General features: G+C 38.6%; 1 protein-coding gene across 1 annotated transcript in view; it reads left to right on the top strand.

The window, feature by feature from the left end:
• FHIP2A (FHF complex subunit HOOK interacting protein 2A) overlaps positions 1-25,594 on the top strand; it is a 33,992-nt gene extending 8,398 nt beyond the window's left edge. The window contains exons 3-17 of the mRNA XM_054637245.2: positions 1,601-1,770; positions 3,924-4,028; positions 4,375-4,497; positions 8,792-9,076; positions 9,942-10,138; positions 11,303-11,417; positions 11,523-11,599; positions 11,703-11,895; positions 13,105-13,274; positions 14,115-14,258; positions 15,955-16,045; positions 17,758-17,901; positions 20,457-20,597; positions 21,362-21,465; positions 21,555-25,594. Coding sequence (XP_054493220.2) covers positions 1,601-1,770; positions 3,924-4,028; positions 4,375-4,497; positions 8,792-9,076; positions 9,942-10,138; positions 11,303-11,417; positions 11,523-11,599; positions 11,703-11,895; positions 13,105-13,274; positions 14,115-14,258; positions 15,955-16,045; positions 17,758-17,901; positions 20,457-20,597; positions 21,362-21,465; positions 21,555-21,660 — 2,165 coding nt within the window. The 3' untranslated portion in view covers positions 21,661-25,594. The remainder of the gene's footprint in view (positions 1-1,600; positions 1,771-3,923; positions 4,029-4,374; positions 4,498-8,791; positions 9,077-9,941; positions 10,139-11,302; positions 11,418-11,522; positions 11,600-11,702; positions 11,896-13,104; positions 13,275-14,114; positions 14,259-15,954; positions 16,046-17,757; positions 17,902-20,456; positions 20,598-21,361; positions 21,466-21,554) is intronic.
• Positions 25,595-26,063: the final 469 nt, after the last annotated feature.

Genomic DNA, 26,063 nt, shown 5'->3' with positions numbered 1-26,063 from the left:
ATGCAGTCCCTGCTGTTAACATTTTTATTGCTTTGCATCAGGGATTTTCTTTTTCTTCGCAAGATTTTAACAAAAGTAATTTTGTGGTCATAGATTTTACCAGACACAGATGGATTCCATGTGCTCAGTATTAGTTATTTTTGCTTTAATGTCTTGTCTCAGTGTAAAGTATTTTGATAGCACAGACAACAAGTTTTATTAAACCTTACTCAGATGTTACACTGCTCTTGTTAAAAATAGATATTATGATGAAATATGGCTGTAGTTGCTTTTTTTAAAACTCCTCCCTGGTTTGGTTTTTTCCCCCAACAATTATGCAGCCTGTAAATTTTTAATTTTGGACCTAGTTATGAAACAGTTATGTTTTAAAAATGAATGTTGCCATTCTTTCCTCAAGCCTATTAGTTCTGACCTTCTGCTAGAAGAGCTGTTGAGTCTGTGTTTGTGTCTGATGATCTTGTTTATATCAATATTTACTCGTAAAACTGCAACGTGACCCTTGGTTCCAAGTACCCATCTTTTGGAACACTATGTGATGTTTCCAAAGGTGGAAATGACAGGGTGGCAGGGAAAACTGACACCTGCAATGACGTGGTGCAGAATAAAAGCTGACCTCTCTCCCAGAGTTTCAGAAGTGTTTTGAAAAAGAAGTTTCCACTCAGTGGGTATATTTCTGTCCTCTGCAGTAGGAGCAGAATTATGTGTAGGAAATTCAAGCAAAACACTCCAGGCCAACTGGAGCTTGTGGCAGAGAACAAAATCATTCTGACATGGCAGTTTCCCTGTGTGATCTTGTTGCCAGTTGCATGCAAGTGACAAGTTATTTTTAGATTATTGCATAAACGGTAGTAACCATTTCCCTAGGATAGTTGTTCATGTAGAATTCAGCTGAAAAAAGTAAAAGAGGAAAATCTTCATGTGTGGATATGTTTTGCAATATGTGAATACCAGCTCCTACTTCCAGTGGCATAAATCCACTGCAGTTTCATGACTTTAATATAATAAAATCAACATGTTACCCTTTCCTTCATAAAGTTTGACAGAATTCAATTTTAATGCAGAAAGTACAAAAGAGAAATTTAAAAGCTTTTGGAGAATAAACAGCACAGAGAGTTTGAATTATCTTTGTTGTTATCAACAGAAAAGCCATTTATTTAGTTAACTAGTTTAGAGGAACTGATTAGCTGCAAATTAGGCTGATGTTAGAAGCCAGATTTGAGAATATTGTATGAAGGGTCAAAGAGGAAGTTATCAAGACCTAGTGCATCCTAAACAGAAGATTGAGAGTTGTACCTTTCTCTCCCTTGGCTTGCTCTCTGGCAGTAGAAATTTTCCTTTTCTGACTGTGTAATTACTGCATGTTTTGAATTCTGGCACTTCCCCTTTTCCCCATTGCAAGGTCAGATACCTGCCCAATTCATATTCCAGTGTACATGTTCAGATACAGCTCTGAAAGTTTTCTTGAAGACATGTTAAAAACCTGCACTCTATATAAAGTTCTTTAAGTAGATGTCATGTTTATAAGTCTTAAATATGGAACTGAACTTAAATATGAGGGCAATTTTAAAATCATTCTTAATTGCCTGTTTCTTTTATTTAGATGACAAAGCTCCTGTGACTGATACGAACATTCCCTCTCACCTGGAACAGATGTTGGATATTCTAGTTCAAGAAGAGAATGAGAGGGAATCGGGTGAAACAGGACCGTGCATGGAATATTTGCTACATCACAAGATTTTGGAGACACTCTACACACTGGGAAAAGCTGATGTATGTATCTCTCAGCAGAACAGATTATCTCTTGTGTGAGCTCTTAGTTGTGATAGAGACTGAAGTTCTACAGTAGGTGGTAGTGTGGGACACTGAACTATAGCAAAGAGCTGCTTGCTTATATTACAAATATACCAACATATATTACCAGCATATTACAAATAACAGCCTTTTACAGGTGTGATCAGGGTGAGACAACCCCTGAGGTGCTGGCAGGGGTGAGACTCACCACTCTGATAATGCTGATGGTGAAACTCTAGAAGTAGGAGAAACATTTTTCTTCAGTCTAGAGTTTTTCTGGCTACTGCAAGACAGTATTATCCCTCTCTGTCCTTTGTTAAATGTTGGGTGATTCTTGGGTGAAAAGTGCTGTGTTAAATACAAATTTTTGATTAACTTTTCTGAATGTGTTGAGCTATTGCTCAGAAAGAGTTTGGTATCAGAAAGCATTAATTTGAGTTGATCCCCAGACAGCTTTCATACCTTGGCAGTATTGTGTGGTTCTTCATGTCTGTTTTGTGGCACACATGAAGTTACCCTCATGGTCTTGGTCCATCCTCGTTGCTGTCTGTCTTGGCAGATTTCTGAGCTGAAATGTGTGGGGTTGGGTGGATCATGGGGTGAATTAGCTTGGCAGCACTTGGGCTAGAACATTTTGTATCACAGTGCAGACTCAGTTAGGGAGGCATGGTTTATCCTGTTCCAAGGATAAATGGAGCTCTCCAGGGTTTCCTTCTCAGTCAATCTTTTACACATTGTCAGGAGTTTTTAATCAATTTTACATAAACAGGCAATACAGGACAGTGGCTGTCTGAGCCTGACATGTTCCTTGCTCTGGAAGAGCCAGAGATCTACAGTACCTGCAGTTACTGTACCAGCTGTGCCACAGTCAGGCTAAAACACCTGCTCCAGCTGGGCTTAAACCCACAACACTGCTGTATTAAAGATACTTGCTCAGAAACACAGCTCGTTCAGTAATCTCTAAATGTTGTCAAGAAACCAAGATGAAATGGTGACATATGTGAAGTGAGTAATTAGTAGTGTGTTCCTAAGAGTTGAGAGAAGTCATTCTGTGCTCATACAAATATGTCTGTACAGGCAATTCTTGTACAGCCTGTCTTTACACTTTGCCACTTGTGAGTTGATACATCTGAAGTAAACACACAGTTCAGTGCTTGCAAGATGTTGCAAAGATCTGGTGCAAAATGAATGGTTCCCTTTCACAGCAGCCAGTTAGACTTACTACATTACTGTGGATGTGCCCTGATGGTACATATCTTGCTATTCTCTTCAAAGAATTGCTTGACAACTCAGCAATGATTAGGGATTAAAAATCTATACATAATTACTTTGAAAGGAAGCCAGGTTAGGCTGCAGGTTGCCATCTCAGCTGCATTTGGACATGCAGATGAGGGAAATTATGTTGGTTAAAATTAACAGCATTTATTAACGTGGTTGATAAATTGGTTATTAACCAATTAGTTTGGGGGAATTTAGCTAGGAACAAAGGTAAATAAAGGCCCACAAGCCATCAAATCTCCTGGAGATAGGAAAGTCCTTCCATGTGGTGTGGTGCATTAGGGACAGTAGAACAAGGGTCTGCATGTCCACAGATATTTGTGATTTATATTCTGCTCAGGGAAAGCAGCAGCTTTCTCTTGTCCTGGACCATCTGTGCATTTATAAACACTTTAGCTGCCTAAGGTTAATTGCTCCTGACTTTAAGAAACCTCCTGTAGGTATTAAGATTTTTGTAGTTTATCATTCTGTATTTGTATGTACTGACTCACTGGATTGCTGGATTTTGTGGCACAGTACCTTAAAAGACATCTGACCCATGGCAAATTAATTCTGAGTTAATTTCCCCTTATCACCATAATGATACAGAATATTTTCTGGAAAGATTAGTAGAAGTTTGCCCTAGAGCAATTAACTGAAGGTATGAATAATTTGAAAGAGAAAACAGTAATGAGATGCAACATTTTTTATTGATCTCTGTTAATATTGATAAAAATAATAACTGATGATTCCTGTAAAAAATACTTCTAGTTAAATTATTGCTGTTTAATTAGCCATTCTGAGTGAAAAATTTACATCTTTATTTTTCTCCACATTTATTTATTTTTGTTGTTGTTCATCTGTTTTTGTTTCAGTGTCCTCCAGGAATGAAACAGCAAGTTCTGGCTTTTTATACAAAACTTCTTGGAAGAATTCGGCAACCTCTTCTTCCTCACATAAATGTGCATAGGCCAGTGCAGGTACTGTTCAGATTTTAAGTAAACTGTATTTTTGCACAAGTTTCTTTTATTCTGCTGTAACTAATGTTATCTTTAATTCTTCCATTGTCAAGTGAATTAAGGAAATTGCTTGGGTGCCATATCAGGTTGTTTTTTATAATGTTCTGTTTTATAATGTTCTTGGACTGCCACTGCAATGCAAGTCATAAATAATAAAGAAAACTTGTTCGTAGCAGTCTAAATCCAGAGCAAATGTTCCAGTCAATACTCATACATAATTGTAATGTGTATATAGAAAAAGAATTCAGTCTGTTATTCATAGAAAAAGCAATAACTTTCTGTCTTAATTTTTCACTTCATGTGACAGAAATTAATCAGGTTGTGTGGTGAGGTTCTGGCAACACCAACAGAAAATGAAGAAATTCAGTTTCTCTGTATAGTATGTGCAAAGCTGAAGCAGGATCCATACCTGGTGAACTTCTTCCTTGAGGTGAGTAAATCAATTCACAGTATTTACTGTGTCATACACAAAATCTAGTGGAGAACTGGTGATGTCACATTCATACTTAGTTTTCATAACATCTGTTATTTTTTATCCTGTGATACTAGAAGTCTTGTGCAGAATTTTTTTTTTTCCCAGAGACTTTATACATCTGATTTTCACAAGAACTTCATTCAAGGCTCACAAATACACCTGCCCAAGGTTTTCCTTTGCAATGAAAGTGCCTTTAAAGTAGGGAAATTAATTGCAGTGTAAAACACTGTGTGAGGGAGACCTTGGCCTTCTTGTGTTGTTTTTGTCATCCCAACGAAGACCAAGGGAAAGATTGCAGGGGGCACTGAAACTTTGCAAGTTGCTGAGTGTTCTGCAGCATTGGGCCCTTATTTGGTAGTGGCACATATGTTGGAGCTGCAGTGCCAGCTCACAATCTACAACACAGCACCATCTTCTATCTGCAAGACAGCCTGTGTCTTTACTGCCTCCTTTAACATGTGGCATTATGAAATCAGAGTGGGAGGATAAACAATTTCTAGACTGACTTTCAGTTCCTATTTAGAAGAAGCATAAAAAAAATTGGTTTATAAAAGTCCATTTAGAAATGCCTTTTGCTCCCACTTTGCTGTTTTCTGTTGTGACACAGTCTCTATTAAGTACATGATACTTAGCTGAAAAATATTCCTTCAGAACTTTTTTACAAGCTTCCCACAAACAAGATCTGTGACAGCAGAGACTGCTAAACTGCAAAAAGATGTTTTTTTCCATTATGTGATTATCATTTGCATGTCAGTAGTAAAGAATCCATCTTGAATTTATTTCTACCTCAATTACGTATTATCCTGATTGCCATTGTATGTCATTGTTCCTACTGCTTGTTGTACAAGCAGCAGAAATGGTATGAGGATTGAAAAGTTAATGTTTAAACATTAGAAGCACTCAGAAGCAAACTACTGCATAGATTACATGCAAAATATGGTAGAATTCTGAACCAGGATTACTTTTAGTGTTAATTTTGTAAGTTGTATGGTTTAAGCCTCTTAAATAGTGCCCTTGCAATCAAACCTGAGAATCCCAGTCATAAGAACCACAAGTCTTTTGTCCCATTTTATAAGTGTTCTTCCCCAAAATAGCAAGATTCCAATATTTAAAAAACAGACATGGAGAAACAGATGATTCCAAGTTTCAAAGGGGTCTCTAGTTCCACAAAATGCTGGCTGTGGAGTTCAGGCAAGCTGGCAAACATTTCTTGTAGCTCCTGTTACTTCACAGTATTACTCTAGGTGTTGTAGCCTAAAGCATTTGTCTTCACAACTTGTGATGGTTGTTTCCAGATCAGTTATGTGGAGTGCAGAATTGTGTTCCATTAGAATAGAATATTCTGGTTGTTCACATTTGGCCTCTTAGAGGTGCTGTTGTGACTTGATCACTTTCAAATGCATGAAAGGGTAAATTTACAGAATTCTGTGTGGCATTTCTACCTCCAGTCTCTAACACTTGTAAGATGAAATGCAGATGGATCTCTCAGAGAGTGTTTGTATCTGTTAGTTTTGCTTCTTTCTTTGACTGTTTCCAATCAGTTTATACAGGATTTTATGAACATAAAAATTGAGCGTGTTCAAACTCACTTCCTTTGTATGATTCTATGCCAAATAGTTTGTTGGTAGAATGCTGGTTTATATTTTAAATTTAAATAAATATCTATACTATTGGTTAATCAATATAGGTGAAATCTTTCACCTGTATTGCTTAACCACTAAGCCTACATGGCACAACCACTTGGGCAAGTTATGTCTGTTGTGGAAATAAGAACTTAAAGAACTTTATTCTACTTTTTAAAAACTTTAGGATCCCTATACTAATTTTATTTTGGTATTAATGTATTCCTTTTTTTTTTAACTAAGATTTCCTAGTTCTTGTGCAGAGAGAAAGAATATACATTGTAATGTTTATCACCTCTACCTCAGTTATATTTTAGGGTGAACTTCCCTCATCCCATCTTAGGTGAGATACTCCTTGCAGCTGATTGATTGTTTCTTGGCAAAGGGACACTTAGCTCTCTGTTCTTCAATTTCTGTTCTTGAGACTTTGAAAAAGTTCTAATATAGCAGCTAAATAGTACCTTCATTTTATAAAATGAACAATAGTTTTACTATTCACTTTTACTTTCAGTACTTTGAATTATCACCTTTATATTTCTCACCACAAATTAAGTAGAGATTCTCATCAGCTGTGATATAACATGATGGTTCATAGAAGTCTTTTTAAATCTATCAGAATTTAGACATGGCATCATCTACCACAGATTTTAAAACTGATGTTTACAGATCACAAAAATACAAAAGTGTGGTTTTATATTATCTGCTTTTCATTAATGCTGAATTCATGAGTACTTTGTTTAGAAAGCATTGAATATGTGTTTTATGTAACCTTTTCTATTAGGTCATTCAGGATCCTGTTTTGCACCTTTGCAGGAGGCAGGTGAGCAGCTGAGCTGCAGAATTGCATGATTAAATAATAGGAAGCTTAAATACACACAGAGATTCTGCCTGTGTGATATTCAATGTACAAACTGAGATTCTGCCTGTGTGATATTCAATGTACAAACTGCTTTGTGTCACCTGCCAACATAAGAGTAATGAGCTCTGGACACATTTCTAGGTGCATTCATACATTTATATATGTTAGTTCTCTCATCACTGCTTTAGCTAAATAAACAGTGGCCTTTCAAATGGCAGAAGAATCCAGAAAGGAAGTAAAAAGCCACTGTAAAATAAAATAAGTATTTTACAGAATATTCCCCAGTTTTTGAAAAGAAAAAAGCTTTTCCCTTTAACAACTGTGCCTGCAGCTTGAGTGGTGCCAGCAACAGTATTGAGTCCAGGATTGAAACGCTGTTCCAACCTTATGTGCAAGGGTCACTGTTGTGATTCAGATATTTCTGTGTGTTGATGAGGATATTGATGATATTGATACTGAAGGACTGCAGAAGCTCTGATGATAGTAAACTTAGTTCAGACAGACACCTTTTTGTTGCTTTGCCAGCCTTGCACTTTTCACACTGTCAAAAAAAACCCCAAACATATTGAAGCAGTAATTTTTCTACTGGATTCAAAGTGCATCCTTATTTTATAGCATGCAGTCTGCTGCTTTCTCCACTGGTTTGCTTTTCCAGGGAATTGGTTCTGTGAGTGCATCACAATGCCCAGTGCAAATTCCCCACAATGAATGCACGGCCCTCAAGCAAGTGTTCACAGCAGCTCTCCAGTTTGCTGCCTCACTGTCATGTACTCAGTCCCTGCTGGTTTGTCTGTACTAAAATCCATTAACCCCAAATGGTTAGTCTTTTCAATTATTAATGCTTGAGATATATTTGTAATAATTTTGGTGTTATCATAGAGAAGGGAACCGTTTGGATTTATAATCTCACTGCAGTTCTCACTTGAAAGAAATGTCTTGTGCTGCATTCTAATTTATGATTCCAATAAAGTATTCCTCACCTGCACTTATGCCAGAAGAACACTGAGTTTTTGCCTTTCTGTGAGATTCTTCATGGTATCACAGAGCACAAATTTAAATGTCTTTTTATGTTCTGGAGACAGATTTATGGGAAGACAAATGGGTTGCCTTTTTTCAGGCAAAGCAGAGATGGTTTGGAGCTTCCAAGAAGGTTCTCTGTGATCTTTCAGAGTATCCAGTGCCCAAAGCTAATTTGTAATACCTTTGTCCATTCAATCTGCCTAATTTTTTCTTCTTGAGAAATACAATTTGACAGTATTTGGCTGGCAGAAAAGGTGTTTCTTTCCCTTTCCTGTTGAAGGTAAAATCTCAAGAAATTTAGAATTATTTTACTTGGGTGATTCCAACTGGAAATAGTGTTTCAGATATTAGATGAATGTGAGGCCTTGACACAGAAAGGAATTTTTTAAAAAGAATGCTAAGTCCTAAAGGTCCCACCCATAAGATAAATTAAAAACCTCTATCAAATTGTGGGCAAATCAAGTGAATATGTGCCTTCAGTAGTGAAAGAAAAAGCTGTCATCCTTTTGTAAATGGCATATTCAGCCTTGAAGCAAAATGTATAGGGCTTAAGAGAAATTTAAGCAGATTTAAAAGTGTCCTAGGTTTATAAAACACCCACGCTCCCACAGCCTTGTAGGTTTTACATGGTTACTGTCTCCAGCCTTGACTACTTCAAATGTTGACGTTAAAAAAATTGCTTTTAGTAAACTCCTGCTTCAGGATGAACAGTAATTTCAGCCGTGTAATTCCAAAAAATGCTTTGCAGAGTAAGTTAAAAGCCATGGCTCTCCAAGGATCAGCAAGTGTCATCACAGAAGACATGATCAAAGACCAGGAGTCCATGACAACAGACACGGGGCAGCCCGAGGAGACGCCCGGTGCTGCCGGGGCCGAGCACATGGAGAAGGAGGATGAGCTCCCACAGCAGGCAGAGGAGCTCTCCTTCAGTCTGGATGAACTCAATGTCACATCATCACCTGAGTCCTCCACTGCTTGTCCAAATCAAGACTATAATTTAGTGAATTCTCTACTAAACCTCACTAAAAGTCCTGTGAGTTGGTTTTTTTATTTGGTTTTTAGGGTTTTTTCCACTCTGTGTGATAAAATGAAATAGTTGGATGCTGTGTGAAGTGGGCAGAGGGAGTGAATAAACACACTGTATTTTAGCTATAAAAAGTGAGAGTTTTTGCAGGCACTTCTTGTAAATTGGCAATTTTCTTTGTAAATTCAGATTAAAGTAAAAATACTGTTTTAGAAAATTAATACTAAGCTTGTTGATGATAATATAAGTGGGTTTTTTTTAAGAAACTTGTATAGGGTGCTGTATGTTTCACAGAAAAACTACACAGGATAATCAGAAGGTTAAATATATCACAAGAGAATGTTTTTAAAACTACTTTCAATTGTTCTGACTTAACCAAACCCACTCTCTTTGTAATGGCACTGAGCTATCTCTAGGAGTAGGTTTTCTTTTAAAAAAGCCTGTTGTATCTCTTACCCAGCTCAATCATCAAATTCAGACTTAGATTCTTTTAGAAAATTTAGAAGAGGTTTGGGTAAGCCTGTAATTGCTGCAGCAGTGCTGACAGCAGAAAACCAAGTCTACCTCTGTACCTCATTATTGTTACATGAGTAGTTCACAGGATTTGGTATCTTGGTCTTAAGCTGACCTACAGCTCTAGTTCTGTCAGCTGGAAGGTTGCAGCTGGCATTCTTGTATTTCACACAAAATCAGGTGAAAATCATTATTTTGTAGCATCCAAATTCACTAGAGTTAATGGCTCAGAAGGCAACAAAAATGAATGTATTCAGTCACTGTGGGGGAGTGGAGAAGTTCTATTTGGTAGGTGTTTGCCTCTTGATTTCCAGTGGCCTTCATTCACCCTCTGATTAATTCTCCCCTGCCCTTCTGCCAGGACGGCCGGATAGCAGTGAAGGCCTGTGAAGGTCTCATGCTTTTGGTGAGTTTGCCAGAACCAGCAGCTGCCAAGTGCCTGACTCAAAGCACTTGTTTATGTGAATTGTTGACAGACAGGCTGGCCACCCTCTACAAAGCCTTGCCTCAGTCACTGGATCCCTTAGACATTGAAACAGTGGAGGCAATTAACTGGGGGTAAGAATTTTATTTTTGTATTTAATACTCAAAGTGACTTTACACCTTTCCCTGAAAATAATTTGATAGGTAGATAATGTGTATAAAATATTCCCACACACACAGGCTAAAGCCTCAAGGGCAGAGCTGAGATAGAGCTGTAGCACAGTGGTGCACTTTAGGTGTCCAGTGTACCTGTGATTTCTGACATGGGGCCAGGTCTGCCTGCCAGTCCCTGGCAGAAATTCCTCAGGGGGCAAGTTTTTCCACTGGATTACATCAGCAGTTTCTTGGGATGTCACTGTAGGATCAAGTGTGGATTAATATTCTCATGCAGATATCAAGGATTTAGGAAGCATAAATTTCTCACTGTACACAGTGGGCATTGTAAGCTCCTCTGAGGGGCAGGAAGGGTCTATTTGTTAACAGGCTGTTGTTGCAAAATTTTTACAGAAGAAAAGAGGAAGGAAAGAGTTGCTGCATAAGTAATTAGCATGAAGCAAAATATACATGCCTGTTATCCTAACTGCTTGTAATTTAGATTCTTAAACCATTTATCTTCCCCACTCTGCCTTCATTATTATGACTTGCTCCTGGTCTGTTAGTACTGAGACAAAAGAAGGCATTTGTAAAATGCGTAGCAAAATTTCTGATGGTTGGAGTTTGAAATTAGAAGGGGAAAACTCACACCTTTAAATTGTGAGATAAATAAACAGTGGAGTTTTTACCAAAGAAAGTTGTGTATTTGTTATTCCTTACAGCCCTTAAATTGAGATAGATGTTTCTTTCTGAAAGATACACTCTAGTTCAAGTATACGCTATGTGGTTTTAGTCAACTTGCCTGAGGTCACTTACAGAGTAGAGAAGAACAATTGCCTTCATTTTATGGTTCTGTGACTACAGGAGTTACTGATTCATTTTCTGTAGTCTGTGTATTCTGGGAGAATAGAGTTGGTGATCAGTTTTCCCTTCTGACTCTAGAAACACTTTTTCCTTCAGCATGCACTGAATATCTGTGTTGTGATGGCACTGCCAGATCCATAGAGATCAGCAGAAAAGCATTTTTAATGTTCCCTTCATTACAAGTAGGTCATTAATTATTCTGTTAGATTCAATAAGAAGGTAGTCTGAGATTCTTCAACTACTTGTAGACTAAATAAACATTTTCTTCTCTGTGTGCTCTAGTTTGGATTCCTACAGCCACAAAGAAGATGCATCTGCTTTTCCAGGGAAAAGAGCATTGATTTCATTTCTTTCTTGGTTTGACTACTGTGATCAACTCATCAAAGAAGCACAAAAGGTTTGAAATGTGTTCAGATGATACAAATATATTCAGCAAATAAGTAGTTCCAGTTGTTTCCTAGCTTCTGAGTTTGAGGCACACCATTTTGTACTTTTGTTTCAGACGACTGCTGTTGCTATGGCAAAAGCTGTGCGGGAGCGATTCTTCATTGATGTTATGGAACCTCAGCTGATGCAAACGTGAGTAGCATCCTACAAGACACAGCAGAACAGAGTCTGAATCAAGCTGATTTTTGGGGAGTGGAAATCCACTCCATATCTGATATGAAAATGTTTCATTCAGTTCAGAGATTGGAATCCTCACATCAACTGCACTATTGCACCGCATTGTTCGTCAGGTGACTTCGGATGTGCTGCTGCAGGAACTGGTGTATTTCATCCTTGGAGAGCACAGAGAGCCAGAAACCCTGACAGACATCAACAGGCATCCATTGAGGCACAGGCTGATCGAGCACTGTGATCACATTTCTGATGAGGTGAGGGCTGATCTGACACAGGAGTGTGCTGGCCAGTTCTGGAGTCTGGAGAGTCTGTAAGGACACCGTTGTGAGGACTTCTCATATTTGTATCCAGTAACATTTTTCCCCAAGAAAGAGAATTCTGGCTCTTGGCCCTACAAAATCCCTTTAGAAAATGAAGTCAATCTATTTTCTCCACCTAGAAATATTTCCTTTTTTTTTTTTTTTTTTTGCTAAAGATTTTTTTGTGAATTTGTGTGTCCACTATGCATATCCAGTCAGACTTGCTTGTCTGTAAGATATAGTGAACTGAGTTTTTGTAATTGCATTTTCATTTGTTGCTGTTATTTTCCATGTTGTGTCAGTTCTGTCTTATTATCATATAAGATACGGATAAAAAAACTAAGTGTGCTTGGAGGATATATGCAATGCCAATTAAAAGATGATGTGATAACTTTAGGCTCTTTGCATACACTAAGCATCATTGAAACAATTTACTTCAGTAAAATCCCTCCTCAGAAGCTGCTTGCTTCATTTTTTCCATGAAACAACCTCAGCCTCTACTTTTTCAAATAGAAACCAAGCTTGCCTGAAATAAAAATTTGTGCTTTCTCATATCCATTTATTCAGTATGCCTACCTGCTCACACTGTCAGATTGAGTTATCTCTGTAAATCAGTTATCTTTGCAAAGCTAAGCACTCTCAAGCAGTCTTGAAAAATTGTCTTTGTATTGCCTAAAGTCAATGTTCCTTTAAAAGCCTACATAACATCTCCATGTAAAAATCTTAGCCTATAGATCTAGTTACAATATCCCAGTATTACTTTCTTTTTTTGGGTATTTATTGGTAACTTTAAGTCCTGTTGTGGGTCTCATTTGCACAATGATAATCATCTTCCACCATGGATCTAACTGTAGAACTTTAGAAAGCTAAATTCTGACTTCTCTGTATGTTCTTTGTATTGTTATTTTGACAGATTTCAGAACAGGTATTTTAACAGAAAAAAACAAAAGCATTCCCATAGTGATTTTCAAATGTATGCGAACTCATCATCCATGTTCATACCACATGTAGCATCATAATTTCCTATTTTTTCTTATGATTTTGTCTCCTTCCATGATGTCAATAAGTAATTGCAGTGTTCTAGGATGGACAAAGCAGATAAAAGGCAAAAAGCACAAGGCAGCAGTGCATCAGTTTATTGAGTTTTTACTCTTTCTGTTGCAGATCAGCATAATGACTTTACGAATGTTTGAGCACCTTTTGCAAAAACCCAATGAGCACATCCTTTATAATTTGGTTCTGAGAAATTTGGAAGAAAGAAACTACATGGAATACAAGCCTCCCTGTCAAGAAGATAAAGATGTGGTAGAGAATGGACAGATTGCTGGAGCAGTGTAAGTTTCATTTTCAAGAGAAGTTTTCACAACAAGTAACTTGGATCCGTATTTTTAGAACAAAACAGGTTTTTTTTCAGTAATTGAAAGAAAAGTGAGCCTGGAGAGCACTTGAGAGCTCTATGTATTAATCCATATCCATAAAGTGATGCAGAAATGCTTACATCAGCAACTTATGGAAACTCTTAGAACAGGAACAGAAAATCTAAAATTACCACAAGTCTCTTTGCAGAACAATAAACACTCAGAGGTCTTCGTGTCTCAATTTATTTATGCATCTACCAAGCTTAAATCTATGCATATTTTATTGCAATCAGTGAGAATATTCTTGCAGTCAATAACTTCAGTGTTTTGCTTACATTTATGTTCCTAGTGATTTTTGATGGAAGAACATTTCTGAGGCACTACATAAAATAAATAAATAAAATACTGAGGCACTACATAAAATATATATGCTAGGTAACTCTTATCACTCAATGTTTTAGTGAAGGAGAGGTAAGGACTGGCCACACAAACTATTTTAGTCATCTAGAATAATTTAAATATGTCCTGGAGTAGAACTCTCTCACATGACAAATATGACTAAGAAGTTTTAAGAGACTTGATGCAGTAATTTTGTCCAAGTCAAAAATGTCTCATCTGTTGTTCACATTGCTGGGTATTTGCAAAGGTTGGTACTTCTGCATATTAATTATGTAATACATTGTGGATATTGTTATGTTCTGGAACACATCCTCATTGTTCAGAGAAGAAAAACAGCCTGCCTTGTGACCCAGAGATTTTCCTGCCTTCCATAACATTTTGTGGATGATTATGTTTTTGTCTAATGTAATTTCACAGAGATCTGGAGGAAGATCCATTATTTACTGATCTGTCTCCAGATAACACATTGTCAGCCCAGGAGTGGCTCAGTGCTTCTCCACCTGTCAGTCCAGAACATCCGAAAAATGATGGGAAGACTGAAGTTCATAAAATTGTAAATAGGTGAGTTGAAACAAAGACTTGAGGAAATGTCTGAATGTGTGGGTGTCTGCACACACTGTGCAAATTAAATGTGTACTCTGTAATGGATGTTATTCTGTGCCAGCTGGGAAAATTACTCCACAGAAGGAAATTGTGCCATTTTATCAGAAAGCTACTTCTGAAAGATTAGAGCTTGCATTAATTCAACATAAATGAGAAAAATAGAAGAACTTTGCAGCTAATGGTTGAATACTCAGAATTCACAATTATAAAAGTTGCTTTTTGCAGAAATATTTGCTGTGCTTAAAATGCTGTTACAGGACTTAACCTTCCTGGACAAGTCTGGGGAGTCTTGCCATAAAACTTTCAGGGGAAAAAACACCTTCAAACTTCCTTAGAACTTCAAAGTTCCATAAACACAGACATAAAATGAAATAACTGCCATGCTAGAGATAACCCTCTGTTCCCTGAAAGTCAGGGGGCACCTGTGTCACCTGTGACATAGCTCAGTGCCTGTCAGACTCACTGCAAATTGGATATCACAAGGAGGACAAGCTCTGCTTTAAGCAACTTAGTGTTGGTAATTCTCTTAGGAACTAATATTAGGATGAGGGCTGTTTGCTCTGTCAATACTTGGTAGCAGAGCAGCACTGGTGTGTCAGTGCTGACCTGTCTGCCTCCCCAGAAATAATCAAAGGTGTTAGCCAGAGGAAGCAAACAGCCCAGGGACAGCCAGCACACTGTGACATCATCACTTCTTGCCCTCTTTCCCCCAGTATCACTATTTATAGTTTATGGTGGACATGGTTTGGAGCAAAGATACAAAGAACATTCTCCTAAATTCACCTCGTGTAACCTGCATCAGGGAATAGAAATGTTTTCTGATTTGCAGTGTCCTGCAAATTTGTATTTTTTAAGATAAGATGAACTCCACATGGAAAGTCAGATACTACATATTTCTGTATATAAATTCTACAGGAGCATCCAGCAGTTCTTGGGATATAATGAAGGCTGAAATTTGGAATCAGGGTCCAAAGACTGGGTTTTATCTTCTGTCCAGAAATTTCAATGGGTTTAATTTCTTTTTTTTAAAGTTACTAATATTATTCAGAATTTCCTGATGCATTTTACATCAGATATTGGTGAAATAATAAGGACAGAGTGTTTGACTACACACCTGACAAAGGCAATTGTAGTTGTAACCAGGGACATTTATATGCAAATACTCCTGGTGTGTCTTAGATGTTCATTTTTTTGCCACAACAAACTGGTAAATAAAACTACCTATGAAGTAGGTTAAGAAGAATTTTCACTGTAATTCTCCTTCTCTTTTGGCTCATTTATTCCCAAGTATATTTTCTTTTAGCTCTAGTAAGATGGAGTCTGACCTTTAGCAAATACTTGACCTATTTATGACTATTCCCTTTAATCTCCACTCTGTCTGCTGATTCTCAGAAAATGCTTCCACTGATGACTTTGCCTCTCATGCCAGATACAAAAGTTCTCAAGTATACACCTTGTTATTACCTATAGTAGTTGGAATAGGTAGGTTTAAATAGATTTTGTGTTCTCTGTTCTTCACATAAAGTTCTGGTAGAGTGTGTGGATTAATTGGCCAGACAGTTCAGCATTGTGTGTACTCTGCTACAGATGATGAGGAAGTATTGATCTGGTGCTCTGTGGAATATAGTCATTAATGTACTTTTTTTCTCTTCAGTTTTCTCTGTCTTGTACCTGATGAAGCAAAGTCATCATACCATGTGGAGGGTACAGGTTATGATACTTACCTCAGAGATGCCCACAGACAAGTAAGTCAGTGAATTCTTCTTTAGTCCTTGAGAGTTTGAAATGCTGGTGAGAATATACAAATGGCTCTGTAAATAGCCCTATTAAATGCATCTTTTGGTAATGGAAGATGGGAAAATTCAATTTTCATTTTTAATGAAAACTTACCTTTGGAGATCTTTTGATGATGAATTCACCTTGTATTGCACTAGTGGGAATAATGGATGACATTAAATGCATTAATATTCATATAACAAATACAGTGAGAGAAAACCTGAACTGCAGATAGATTCTTAATTTGCTTCTGCATTTATCTGCATTCTCTTGGAGAATTGCCTGCCAAGCTGTTTGAAAGAACTAAGAGAAATTAAAATGCTGCATAGGAGTTATGCAATCTGGGACTTTGCAAATAAAGGCTCATCTCAGGGAATGCACAGCCTAAGGCATTCAGGTTTGAAGTTGGGAGGTGGGGTAGGCAGGGAAAGCTTTATGATTTATTGTTTAAAAATAAATGCAAGTTTTGCCTTTACAACCATAGTTTCCTTGGTCAGAGGACAGTCACTGTTTGCAGCTTTCTTATTGAAACCCTGGGAATCTTCTAGAATAGAAAAATTTATGCAAAGGAACAGAGTAAGTGAGAGCTATATTTAGTAGGTAATTCAAAAATTCCATAACCTTGGAATTACGTTATCAGCTGCTAAAGATGGGACATTGGATTTCTGTATTTATATTGCTTCATCTGTAGTCTCTCCTGAAAAGAAAGGGAATAGAAAAGTAGAGAATAAGGAAACAAAGGTTGATGTAAAATTCCCCTATGTTGTATTCTTGGATGCTAGAAACCACTTATCATCTTCGTCTTTCATTCATGTCTTGGGAAAAAGAGTGCACTGGGAGCTATTAGAGAGCAGAATTGGTTTCTGTCACTTCCTGATGATGATATGGCTACTGTTAAAATATTTCCCCCCTAAGAGTAGCCCTGCCTGTTGCTGTTATTACATCCAAATAGCTGTTCTGCTTCCTTATTGCTATTCCTGGAAGCCTGCAGTAGTAGGTAAGCTACAATCAATGCAGAATTTTTGAGTCTGTTTGCTGATTCTTTTGCTTCTGTTTCTTCCTGTGTTCTTTATTTTCTCTGCTTCAACTTGTGCTCCTTTCAAGGTGTAATTCCTTGCAAGTGAGGCATCAGACAGCACAAAGCAAATATGGGGCAAGGTAGAGAATGACTGCCAGGGGTGTTAGGAAACAAAGAGAGGGAAGAGGAAGCCCTGAAATACTTTTAGTTTGTATGTCCTGCATGTACACGTGCCTTTCCTGTCCTGGGAATCAGAGAGCAGAATGGTTTGGATAGCAAGATTAGCTACACATAATGCAGTAGAAGTGTGGAAATCTACTCTCAAGAAGATGGTTAAGAATGCAATTCTGTTTCAAAAGAACCCTGATTAGGTTGTGTATTGTTGATATTGCTTTGTGTTTTGGCCCCAGCTGCTTTTTGGGAGCTCTGTTCTCCACTCACTGCTTCTCAAACCAGCCTAGTAGCAGGAATATCCCCAGAAAAATGAGGTGCCTGCTGATAATGTGGTTTTACTGATAATGTTTACTTTAGAATGACTGATCTTTTTGAGCTTAGATTTATAATTTAGCTACAGATTATGGTTTTAAGGTGTATGGACTATCAAAGGAAATGAAATGGTTTCCATGGAGATTGAAGTGTGTTTTCCTCCCTACTGTTTTGTAGTTCCGGGATTATTGTGTCATTTGCTTACGGTGGGAGTGGCCTGGATCTCCCAGGTCTTTGGAAAAGTGCAATTTGGAAGCGTCATTTTTTGAAGGACACTTCTTGAAAGTTCTGTTTGAAAGAATGGGGAGGATTCTTGATCAGGTAAGAAAAAACAAGTTAAGAATTCCATTTCTGATACTTTCATCACTTTTAAAGAGCTGATCGCCATCAGGTCCTGTGAACTCCCATCACTCTATTACAGACATATTATGTGTAATGTGCCCTTCCCTGGTCATAAGCCTGACAAGAGCCATTTGCACATATAAGTGCACAGGGAACATGTGCAGGAAGCCGGGAGTAGCCTCTAGATCAGCTCTGTGAGTGTTCTTGGGAACACTCTGATATGAATCTGTGATACAGAAAGCTTTGCAGAGGAGGTAGCTCTCACTAACCTCCTTTCTGACAGAAGATAGCTCAGGCACACAAGTGAAGTAACTTGTTTCAAAGACCTCATGTACTAGACACTACCTTCTTCCTCCTGCTATTACAAATTTCTGTGGAACTGACTGTACCCTAAGATTTTTTTTTAATTTCCTGAACTTCAAAATTTGCTGGGTTTAATCTTTTTAGCTACAGGGAATTTTTTTTTTAGAATTTATCTGATATGGGGCCATTTAACTGAGTCTGCTGACACATGGACAGAAATAAAAGCTCTGTGTGAAGAAGCAGCTTTCTTTAATGCTCTCAATTAGTTGGAATCACAACAGCAATCTGTCAGAACAATGCAGCACGTGTTACTCCTTTGTTTCCTTCTCCTCTTGTGAACACCAGATAATGCTCATACCTTCAAAGCTTCCTAATGAATTGGCTGACTCAAACAGCTCTAAAGACCTTCTCCTACAGTTCAGCTAGGTAGGCAGTGAATAGATTTATGGAAGGAATTTTTGTCTCTCTCTGCAGAATAACTCTGCAATAATAACTCAAAATGTAGTGATCTCTTTTACCTGTAACATCTGTGGTCCAGGGGCTGAAAGCTTCATTTGTTAGGAGATTGGGATGAATCTATTGCTGGAGTGCCAAGTGCAGAAATAACTGCCACTGACTGGAAGAAATAAGTGCTTTCATTTCAAAAGATTTATGAGGCAACTTTGCAATGCAATAGTGTGTGGTAACAAGTTCAAGAATAAGATACCTAAATATTACTTATGTGGGCACATCTAGTCAGTGGAAATTTTGTCAAAGCAGCCCCAGTAGTCCCTGGGGCTCTTAGGCTGAAAGGCAAGTAGGTGTCTCTTTCAGTGCAAAGTGAATCACTCAGCTTCCTCAGCTCTGTGGACTGAAAGCTCCACTCAGGTGCCTGAGCTCAGCTATCTGTTGCCATTTTTGTGGTGTCCAAGATATTCCCAGAAGTTTGTGGTTCCAACACAGATCTTGCAGGATCCACCCTCTGTGGAACCATCCAGAGACCAGCAGATAGTTGGGAGCTCTGAGATGGCAGGAGATGTTTGTGTGTGGGCAGTGTATGAAGTGTCAGATCTCTGGTGAGTCAGCTAATGAGAGCTTAGGCATGTAGACATGGCTAAATGCATCTGTCTTAATCTGAGGCTGAATTCATCCAAATCTCTCAGATCTGAAAGGGGGAAGAATCTGTTCTCTTATTCTTCAGTGGGATGCTAACTTGAGAGCATAAAGATGAGAATTTGAGGTCATTGAATCCTCCTCAGTGTGACGATGCCAGTGAGGGTATTACTGCCAATATGCAGTCAGAGATTAAATGAGGGCCCTGTAATCCACTTAGATCAGCAAGGCTGATTGACACAGAGGTGCACCAAAGGAATGTCTGTCCTTCTCTTGTCAACTTAGTCTGTTCTGCCACTGAAGAAATGGAAGGAGGTTCTACTAGTTCGTAAATTCTGGGCTGAATTAAAATGTCAGCTTGTTTTCACTGGGATGACAAAATCAAAGACAAAAAAAAAGTTTTGAAACATAAAGAAGCCATGGTGAAAATGCTTGCTTTTATGGAAATAAGTTTCTTACTAGAATGGTCAAATCCTTTAAACTAGGCACTTTTTTTTTCCTGGAAATTTAGGTACTGTTTTGTTCCTTATGACTGATAAGCATTTTCCAGCATCTGACAGTGTTGCCTCTCCCATTTGATTGATTTGGGGAAGGGAGGTAGACAAGAAGCTCATAATTTACTGCTGCTTTCCCAGCCCAGAACTGGTCCCATCTCCCATGGGTTGCTGCCACAAAATGGCCAGGCCTTCTGCAGTGGTTCTTTCCCAGGAAAAAATAAAGTAGGAGAGAAATAACATATTAGCTGTAAACATGGATTTGTCTCTGGCAATTTCCTGAGCTCATATACTTTACAATTTCCCAGGAGAAGCAAGCAGATGTTTAATCTAGGCTGATTCCATGCTATTTCTTTAGCTGAAGAAATATTTTATGGGAAGAGAACTTGCCCTGCAATAAACAAGTGTGCAAAAGCTTCAAGTGGTTGTAGCAGCAATACAGCTAATAACATCTAATGCCCAACTGTCATATTCACAGCACTGCTGTTGTGATAAGCAGAGGTTGGGCCTGTCTTCTAATCTAACTTTTTATCTTTATGTATTCATAATCCTGTGTAAAAAGTTCTAGTAGTTAAATAAACATGAGGTGGATGAAAAGAAGCCAGCATGAAAATAACTAAGCACTGTGTTTCCCTCTTTTTGCAGCCCTATGATGTAAATTTACAAGTTACTTCAGTGTTGTCCAAACTGTCCCTGTTTCCCCATCCTCACATACACGAATACCTTTTGGATCCTTATGTCAACCTCGCCTCTGGCTGCAAGTCTCTCTTCTCTGTGATTGTCCGGGTGAGTAAACACAGCAATAATTACACAGCACTAAGTACAGCAGTAATATGTTTTAATAACTTTGTCATTCGTGGTAGTAGTTGCTGGGTATTTTAATTTGGTAAATGTTTGTCACTGAAAGCTGATTTCAAATCAAGATTGGGCCTACATGGGTATCTCTGCACATACTCTTTTTTTTCTGATGAATGGTGTTCTTGACAGTTAAGTCCTGGATTTATCAAAAGTCCCCTTCTTCTTCTGCAGTTCCATCTCTTCCTGCCAGACTTGCATCCTAGAAGTGCTGGCTGGGTGCCTGTCACACTGCAGTGTCCTCAGTCAGAGTCCCTTGCTTTCCCCACGCACCAGCTGTTATTAAGCTGGTCAGGAGCCTGTTAATGATGCTTGCCCAATAGTAACAGAGGCTTGGCTCCCTTTCTTCCAGCAGCCCTCCCTGTTCCAAAATACAGCCTTCACTCTCTCCCCTTGTGCTTTCCCTAGGCCCAGGAATTCACTGGTTGATTGTCTATATCAACATTTAAAAAGACAAATTAATCATTGATGTAATTAAAATAAGTAATGCTATTTGTGACAAGAGCAAGTAAGGCTTTTGTATTTCTTTACTTTCTGCACTCACTCACCCTCTTTTTGGGCAGAGCAGCCTCTCTGCAGGCTGTTCTGTGAGCCTGTGAGGATGCTGAAGTGGGCACCGAGGCTGCCATTGAACCTTGCTGCCAGGCACTCTGCAGAGGTGTTCACTTTGTGTGTTGATGGTCTGCACTTTACAGGTCGTCGGAGACCTCATGGTTAGAATCCAGCGCATCCCAGATTTCACTCCCAAACTTCTGCTGGTCAGAAAACGCCTGCTGGGCTTGGAGCCAGAGGGGCCCATGTGAGTAAACACATTGCACGTTCTCTGAGACGCGCGGCTGGGTTTGTGTGTGCCAGTCCTGATTCCCTGCAATTCTCTTCCCGTCTCAGCATTGACCACATGACGTTACTAGAGGGCGTGATTGTGCTGGAGGAGTTCTGCAAGGAGCTGGCCGCGATCGCCTTTGTCAAGTACCACACCTCAGCCACGCCCTGAGCAGCCCGGGCCAGCCACCCCCGGAGGCCACCGACAGCAGCCAGAGACAAGGGGGCGCCTCCCGGCACAAAAGGGGATGTTGGGAAGACAAGTCGCTTTCACCAGATGTTGAGATTGCAGATGGACTTGGAACATGAGCAAAGGCATTTGGGGAGAAACCAACAGGCAGCATTTCTAGACACTGTGTGAAGAGCTGCAAAAGCTGCATGAAGAACCACAGCCATCAGACCTTGGTTATTCTGATGACAATGTTTAGAGAGTTTGGGCTCTTGTATGTCCTGGAGCTCACGTGCACCAATTTGCTCTTTGTGACCATATTACTTTTAAAAAAGCAAATTAATTTTATAACATTTTTATGTGTTAATTCTTCTTCTTTTCAGTTGGATTGTATGAAAGAAAAACACACCTATAGTTGCAACGTATGTTATTAAAAATGAAGAAGTTAAAAAAAATCCACCAATCCATATACAACAGTTAATGAGGGATCATTTTGCTTTTGGTAGATCTTAAGTATAACTCTGAGCTTGATTCCTCATTGGTTTACTCCAAGAAATCTATCAGTCTAAGATCAATACTAAAGAAATGAATCCTGATTTGGCATCACATCCATAACAAATATATCTGAAGCGTACATGTTTGTGGCATGTTTGTCTCTGTCATTCCAAGTGATTGGTCTCCAGGTCATTCATGTAACTAGATTTGCTTTAGCTTTTTACATAGGAACTCTAGTTGTTTGACTCATGTCACCTTTACATTATAGGTTAATTATAGGTCATCAGTAGTTGTTGCTGAAACAGTATTTTTAATTTCTTTTAAATTGGTATTAGTCTGAATAGGTTTAAGAATCTTTTGTGCCTTGAAAATCGGCAGCATAAACATTCTGTTCTTTTGAGAGACATTTTTATTGCTTATCTAACCCTCACAGTGATGCCAACTCACTTAAAGCATTGATAACTTATTTAGGACCAAAATTTGCACCTGCTTTTCAGAGTGTTGGGATGCAGGAATGCCTCTCAGTGACTCCTTTTCCCTGAGAATGCCATCAGCCGGGGCAGGCACTGGCATTGCAAGCAGAGGCATTTCAGGGTGCTTTGCTTCTGCCCTCCAGAGGGTCCTCACTGCCAGCTGCTGTGCTGGACCTTGCAGTCACACCCAGTGACCTGTCCTGCTCCCCACACTCGTGGGTAGGACCCCTTTCCCCTCCTTTGAGCAAGGCCAGGTAGAGCTCAGCTCCTTCTGTTTACATTGTCTTTCCTCCTTTCCTGCCCCCTGTTTGCACAGCTAATGCCCATTTCAGATGTCATTGCTCATATGCAAACATGGACTAATTTATTCAGTCACTAGAACTCCTCTGGATTTACATGACTGTACCTAGAATCAGATTCTGCTCTTTATCTATGCCTTTGAGGTCTTGTTTTTTAATATTTATGGAAGCTGGATGTTAAGAGTCCTTCTTAGTTAGCAGGTTAATTAGAGCAGTGTCACAGTTAATGGGCTAAATTTATTCTTGTCACCAGTGAAGAGCATCCTGCTGTAAAAGCTTCCAGTACAGGTTCAGCTGGAGAAAGCAGTTCTGGAACTGGGGAAACGTCTTGGTGGGTAAAATCTGTATTCAGTGGCTCCCTGTACTGGGACACATTTCTCTGGCAAACAAAAGCATGTTTTACCTCTTCACCCGTTGGGTTTTTTCTGCATTTAGCTGCAAAGTGTTTTCAGGTCCAAGTAGCATAGTAGGACAAAATTTGAAAAAATTACACTTCATTTTTCTTCTTGAGAAACATACCTTGAATATAGCAAATAATTAGTGATCTGCATTGCAGACAGTCCACATTAGGAGTTTACTTAATACCTGACACGTGGTTTAGAACATGTTGATGTCTATGCAGAGTGATGTTTAATGCATACATTTGTTATTTATAAGGTCCCAATTCAGCAAAACAGTTAAACATAAGCTTAATTTCGAGTATTGTTTCCTTAAATCACAATCTTTTTATGTGTACAAAGTTAAGCAGTCAAGCAGAAATGCTGATGCTTTACTGAATTTGGATCTTTGTTGGTTTTGCTTGAGCTTAATTACTTTTTCCTCAAATCATCTATTTTTTTTTTAAGCATATGATCCAGAATACTTCTAATGTCCCAATTTCAGTGGAAACTGGAAGTGATAATACTGCTATAAAGGAAAGTGAGTGAAATGTTAAACAAAACTTGAACAAGCATTCCAAGTAATGTAAGAATTGATAAAGCCATTCAAGAGTTGCCTGATGTCAAATGAAAGCATTAACATCACTTTCTTTGTTTGGCTGTTTTCAGTGGTAACTGAACTCATTACCCTGAAAGGCTGCAGCCTCTGTGGTGTTCTAATGCAAAACACTGCAGAGCTGCAAACACAGCTCCTTAGGCTTGTCCATGAGAAAAATAAGTAGATAGAACTATGATCACCCTTAAATTCAGGCTATGATTGTTCAGTCTCCAGTGACATTGGTGATGTTCTCTTGGAAGCCAAATGTTACTTAGTTGATAAATCTATAAGACATGGATCCATCCTCACACAACTGAAGCAATCCTTGAAGTTGCTTTAGCCTAAACTGCTTTTGTGAGTGCTGCCTACAAACCCTTATTACCATACCTGATGACAATGACCTTTATTTTTGTAAAAGTGCTTTAATCTTTCTTAAGAGATGGAACTCATTTAATTATTTTTGTGGAGATATTTTTCATGCACTTTTTTTTTTAATGATTAGAAGTTAGTTCAGGTCCATGTTTTCACCTTTTTGATCTATGCATGTCATTGAGGAGCCCATTTTGTTTCTGTGTGCATGTGTTTGTATGTGGTTATTTATTACCTGGAGAGGGCCACCAGAGGAAATACTTGGCCTGAAGAGTTCATGGCTTGTGCAGATCCTCCAGGTGTCAGTGGGCAAAAAAAGTGCTCACCACCTTAGAGAATGGGGCCACGTGGTATTAGATAGAAATACTTGAGATGGGATAGAATAATTTTTTATTTCAAAAAGCAGATCCAAACCACATTCTAATCCTGATGCACATGTGTGTAAATAGAAGCATTGTTTTGTTTTTTTTTTTTTCATTTATAGTATGTATTTGATTTAGCCTCTGATTTAGAAATTTTTGTAATAAGCCATGTGCTAGCTCTGGTAGAACAAGTTTGTCCTTAGGTTCTCCTATGACTGTAATATTCCTGGTATTCAGATTCTGTCTGTGTAATGTTCTTACTCTATATTTGTCTGTGCAATATAAAAGCTGTGACTTGATGCACAGCTTGAGTCTGGTTGTACATCACCTATGTATATATATACATATATATATAAAAGGACCAGAATCCCAAGCTTGCTTACACTATGATTAGTGTAAAGATTGCCACACTTCATTTTACAGGGCACAAATAATCATGGAATGGCTTTGTAAGTGCATGGTAATTTCTACCATAACCTGCTGTGCTATCTCACAGGTGACATTTTATTAGTGCTCTTTGTCTTGCTAGAAGAAATACTAACCTGAAGGACTTGGTGAGATTAAAGGGTCCTGGAGTAGACCTGGGGCTACATGGAAAATCCATATCTGATATTGCATATCATACAGGGTTTTCAAACCATGTCCTCAATGCTTTCTGTGCCCTGTAAAATAGTGTAATTATATAAAATATATACTCCTTGTTTTGCCTCCTGCCTTGTTTACATTAAACAGAGGATATTCAGTAAAAATTTTCTAATAAACTTTGTGTAGGTCACTTACTAACAGTGTTACCAAGGTTTCGCAGATGTGGGAATTTCCAATGAGGAATTGTTGAAACAGCCACATTACCAGACATACAATATTAAGTTTTATGAAGGAGGTTGTGATAAAACTCAGCTTTTTGTGCTAAAAAATGCATGGAGGATTAAAAGGGATATTCTCAAAATAAATTAATTTCAGTGAAGCAACTGCTTCTATTATTACAGAATCCGTAATAATTTTTGTATGGGTGACCTTGAGACAGAATATGTTTTAACATTTTACATCATGCCTTTGATCCTGAAGTCCTCATTTATTTGGAGTCTGTCACTGCAGCATCTTCTGGGATAAATGTGTTCCTGTGCTGTGCTGTGCAGGGCATGGACTGAATCAGCATGCTCTTGCCCAGGAGGATGGGAACCTGGGGAAATGGGCAGGCTGGAGCCATCCTGGGCACAGATCAACATCAGCTCCTTCCTGGGAGCCCTGATATCCTTCCAGAAAGGCTGAAGCTGGTCAAGGCCTCGGTTTTCTATTGCATTTGAGTGCAAAGTGTGTCAATCACAGCACTGGTTTGTTGGAGATAAATGTCATGGGGGTGAGTGAGCAGCGTTTCTTCCTTCTGGGCCTTTCAGTAAGGCTTTTAGGTACAGGGGTCTATATATGTTTTTATA

Source organism: Agelaius phoeniceus, chromosome 9 (genome assembly GCF_051311805.1).
Source record: "Agelaius phoeniceus isolate bAgePho1 chromosome 9, bAgePho1.hap1, whole genome shotgun sequence".
Classification (NCBI taxonomy): domain Eukaryota; kingdom Metazoa; phylum Chordata; class Aves; order Passeriformes; family Icteridae; genus Agelaius; species Agelaius phoeniceus.
This window is presented reverse-complemented; position numbering and strand designations above follow the sequence as displayed.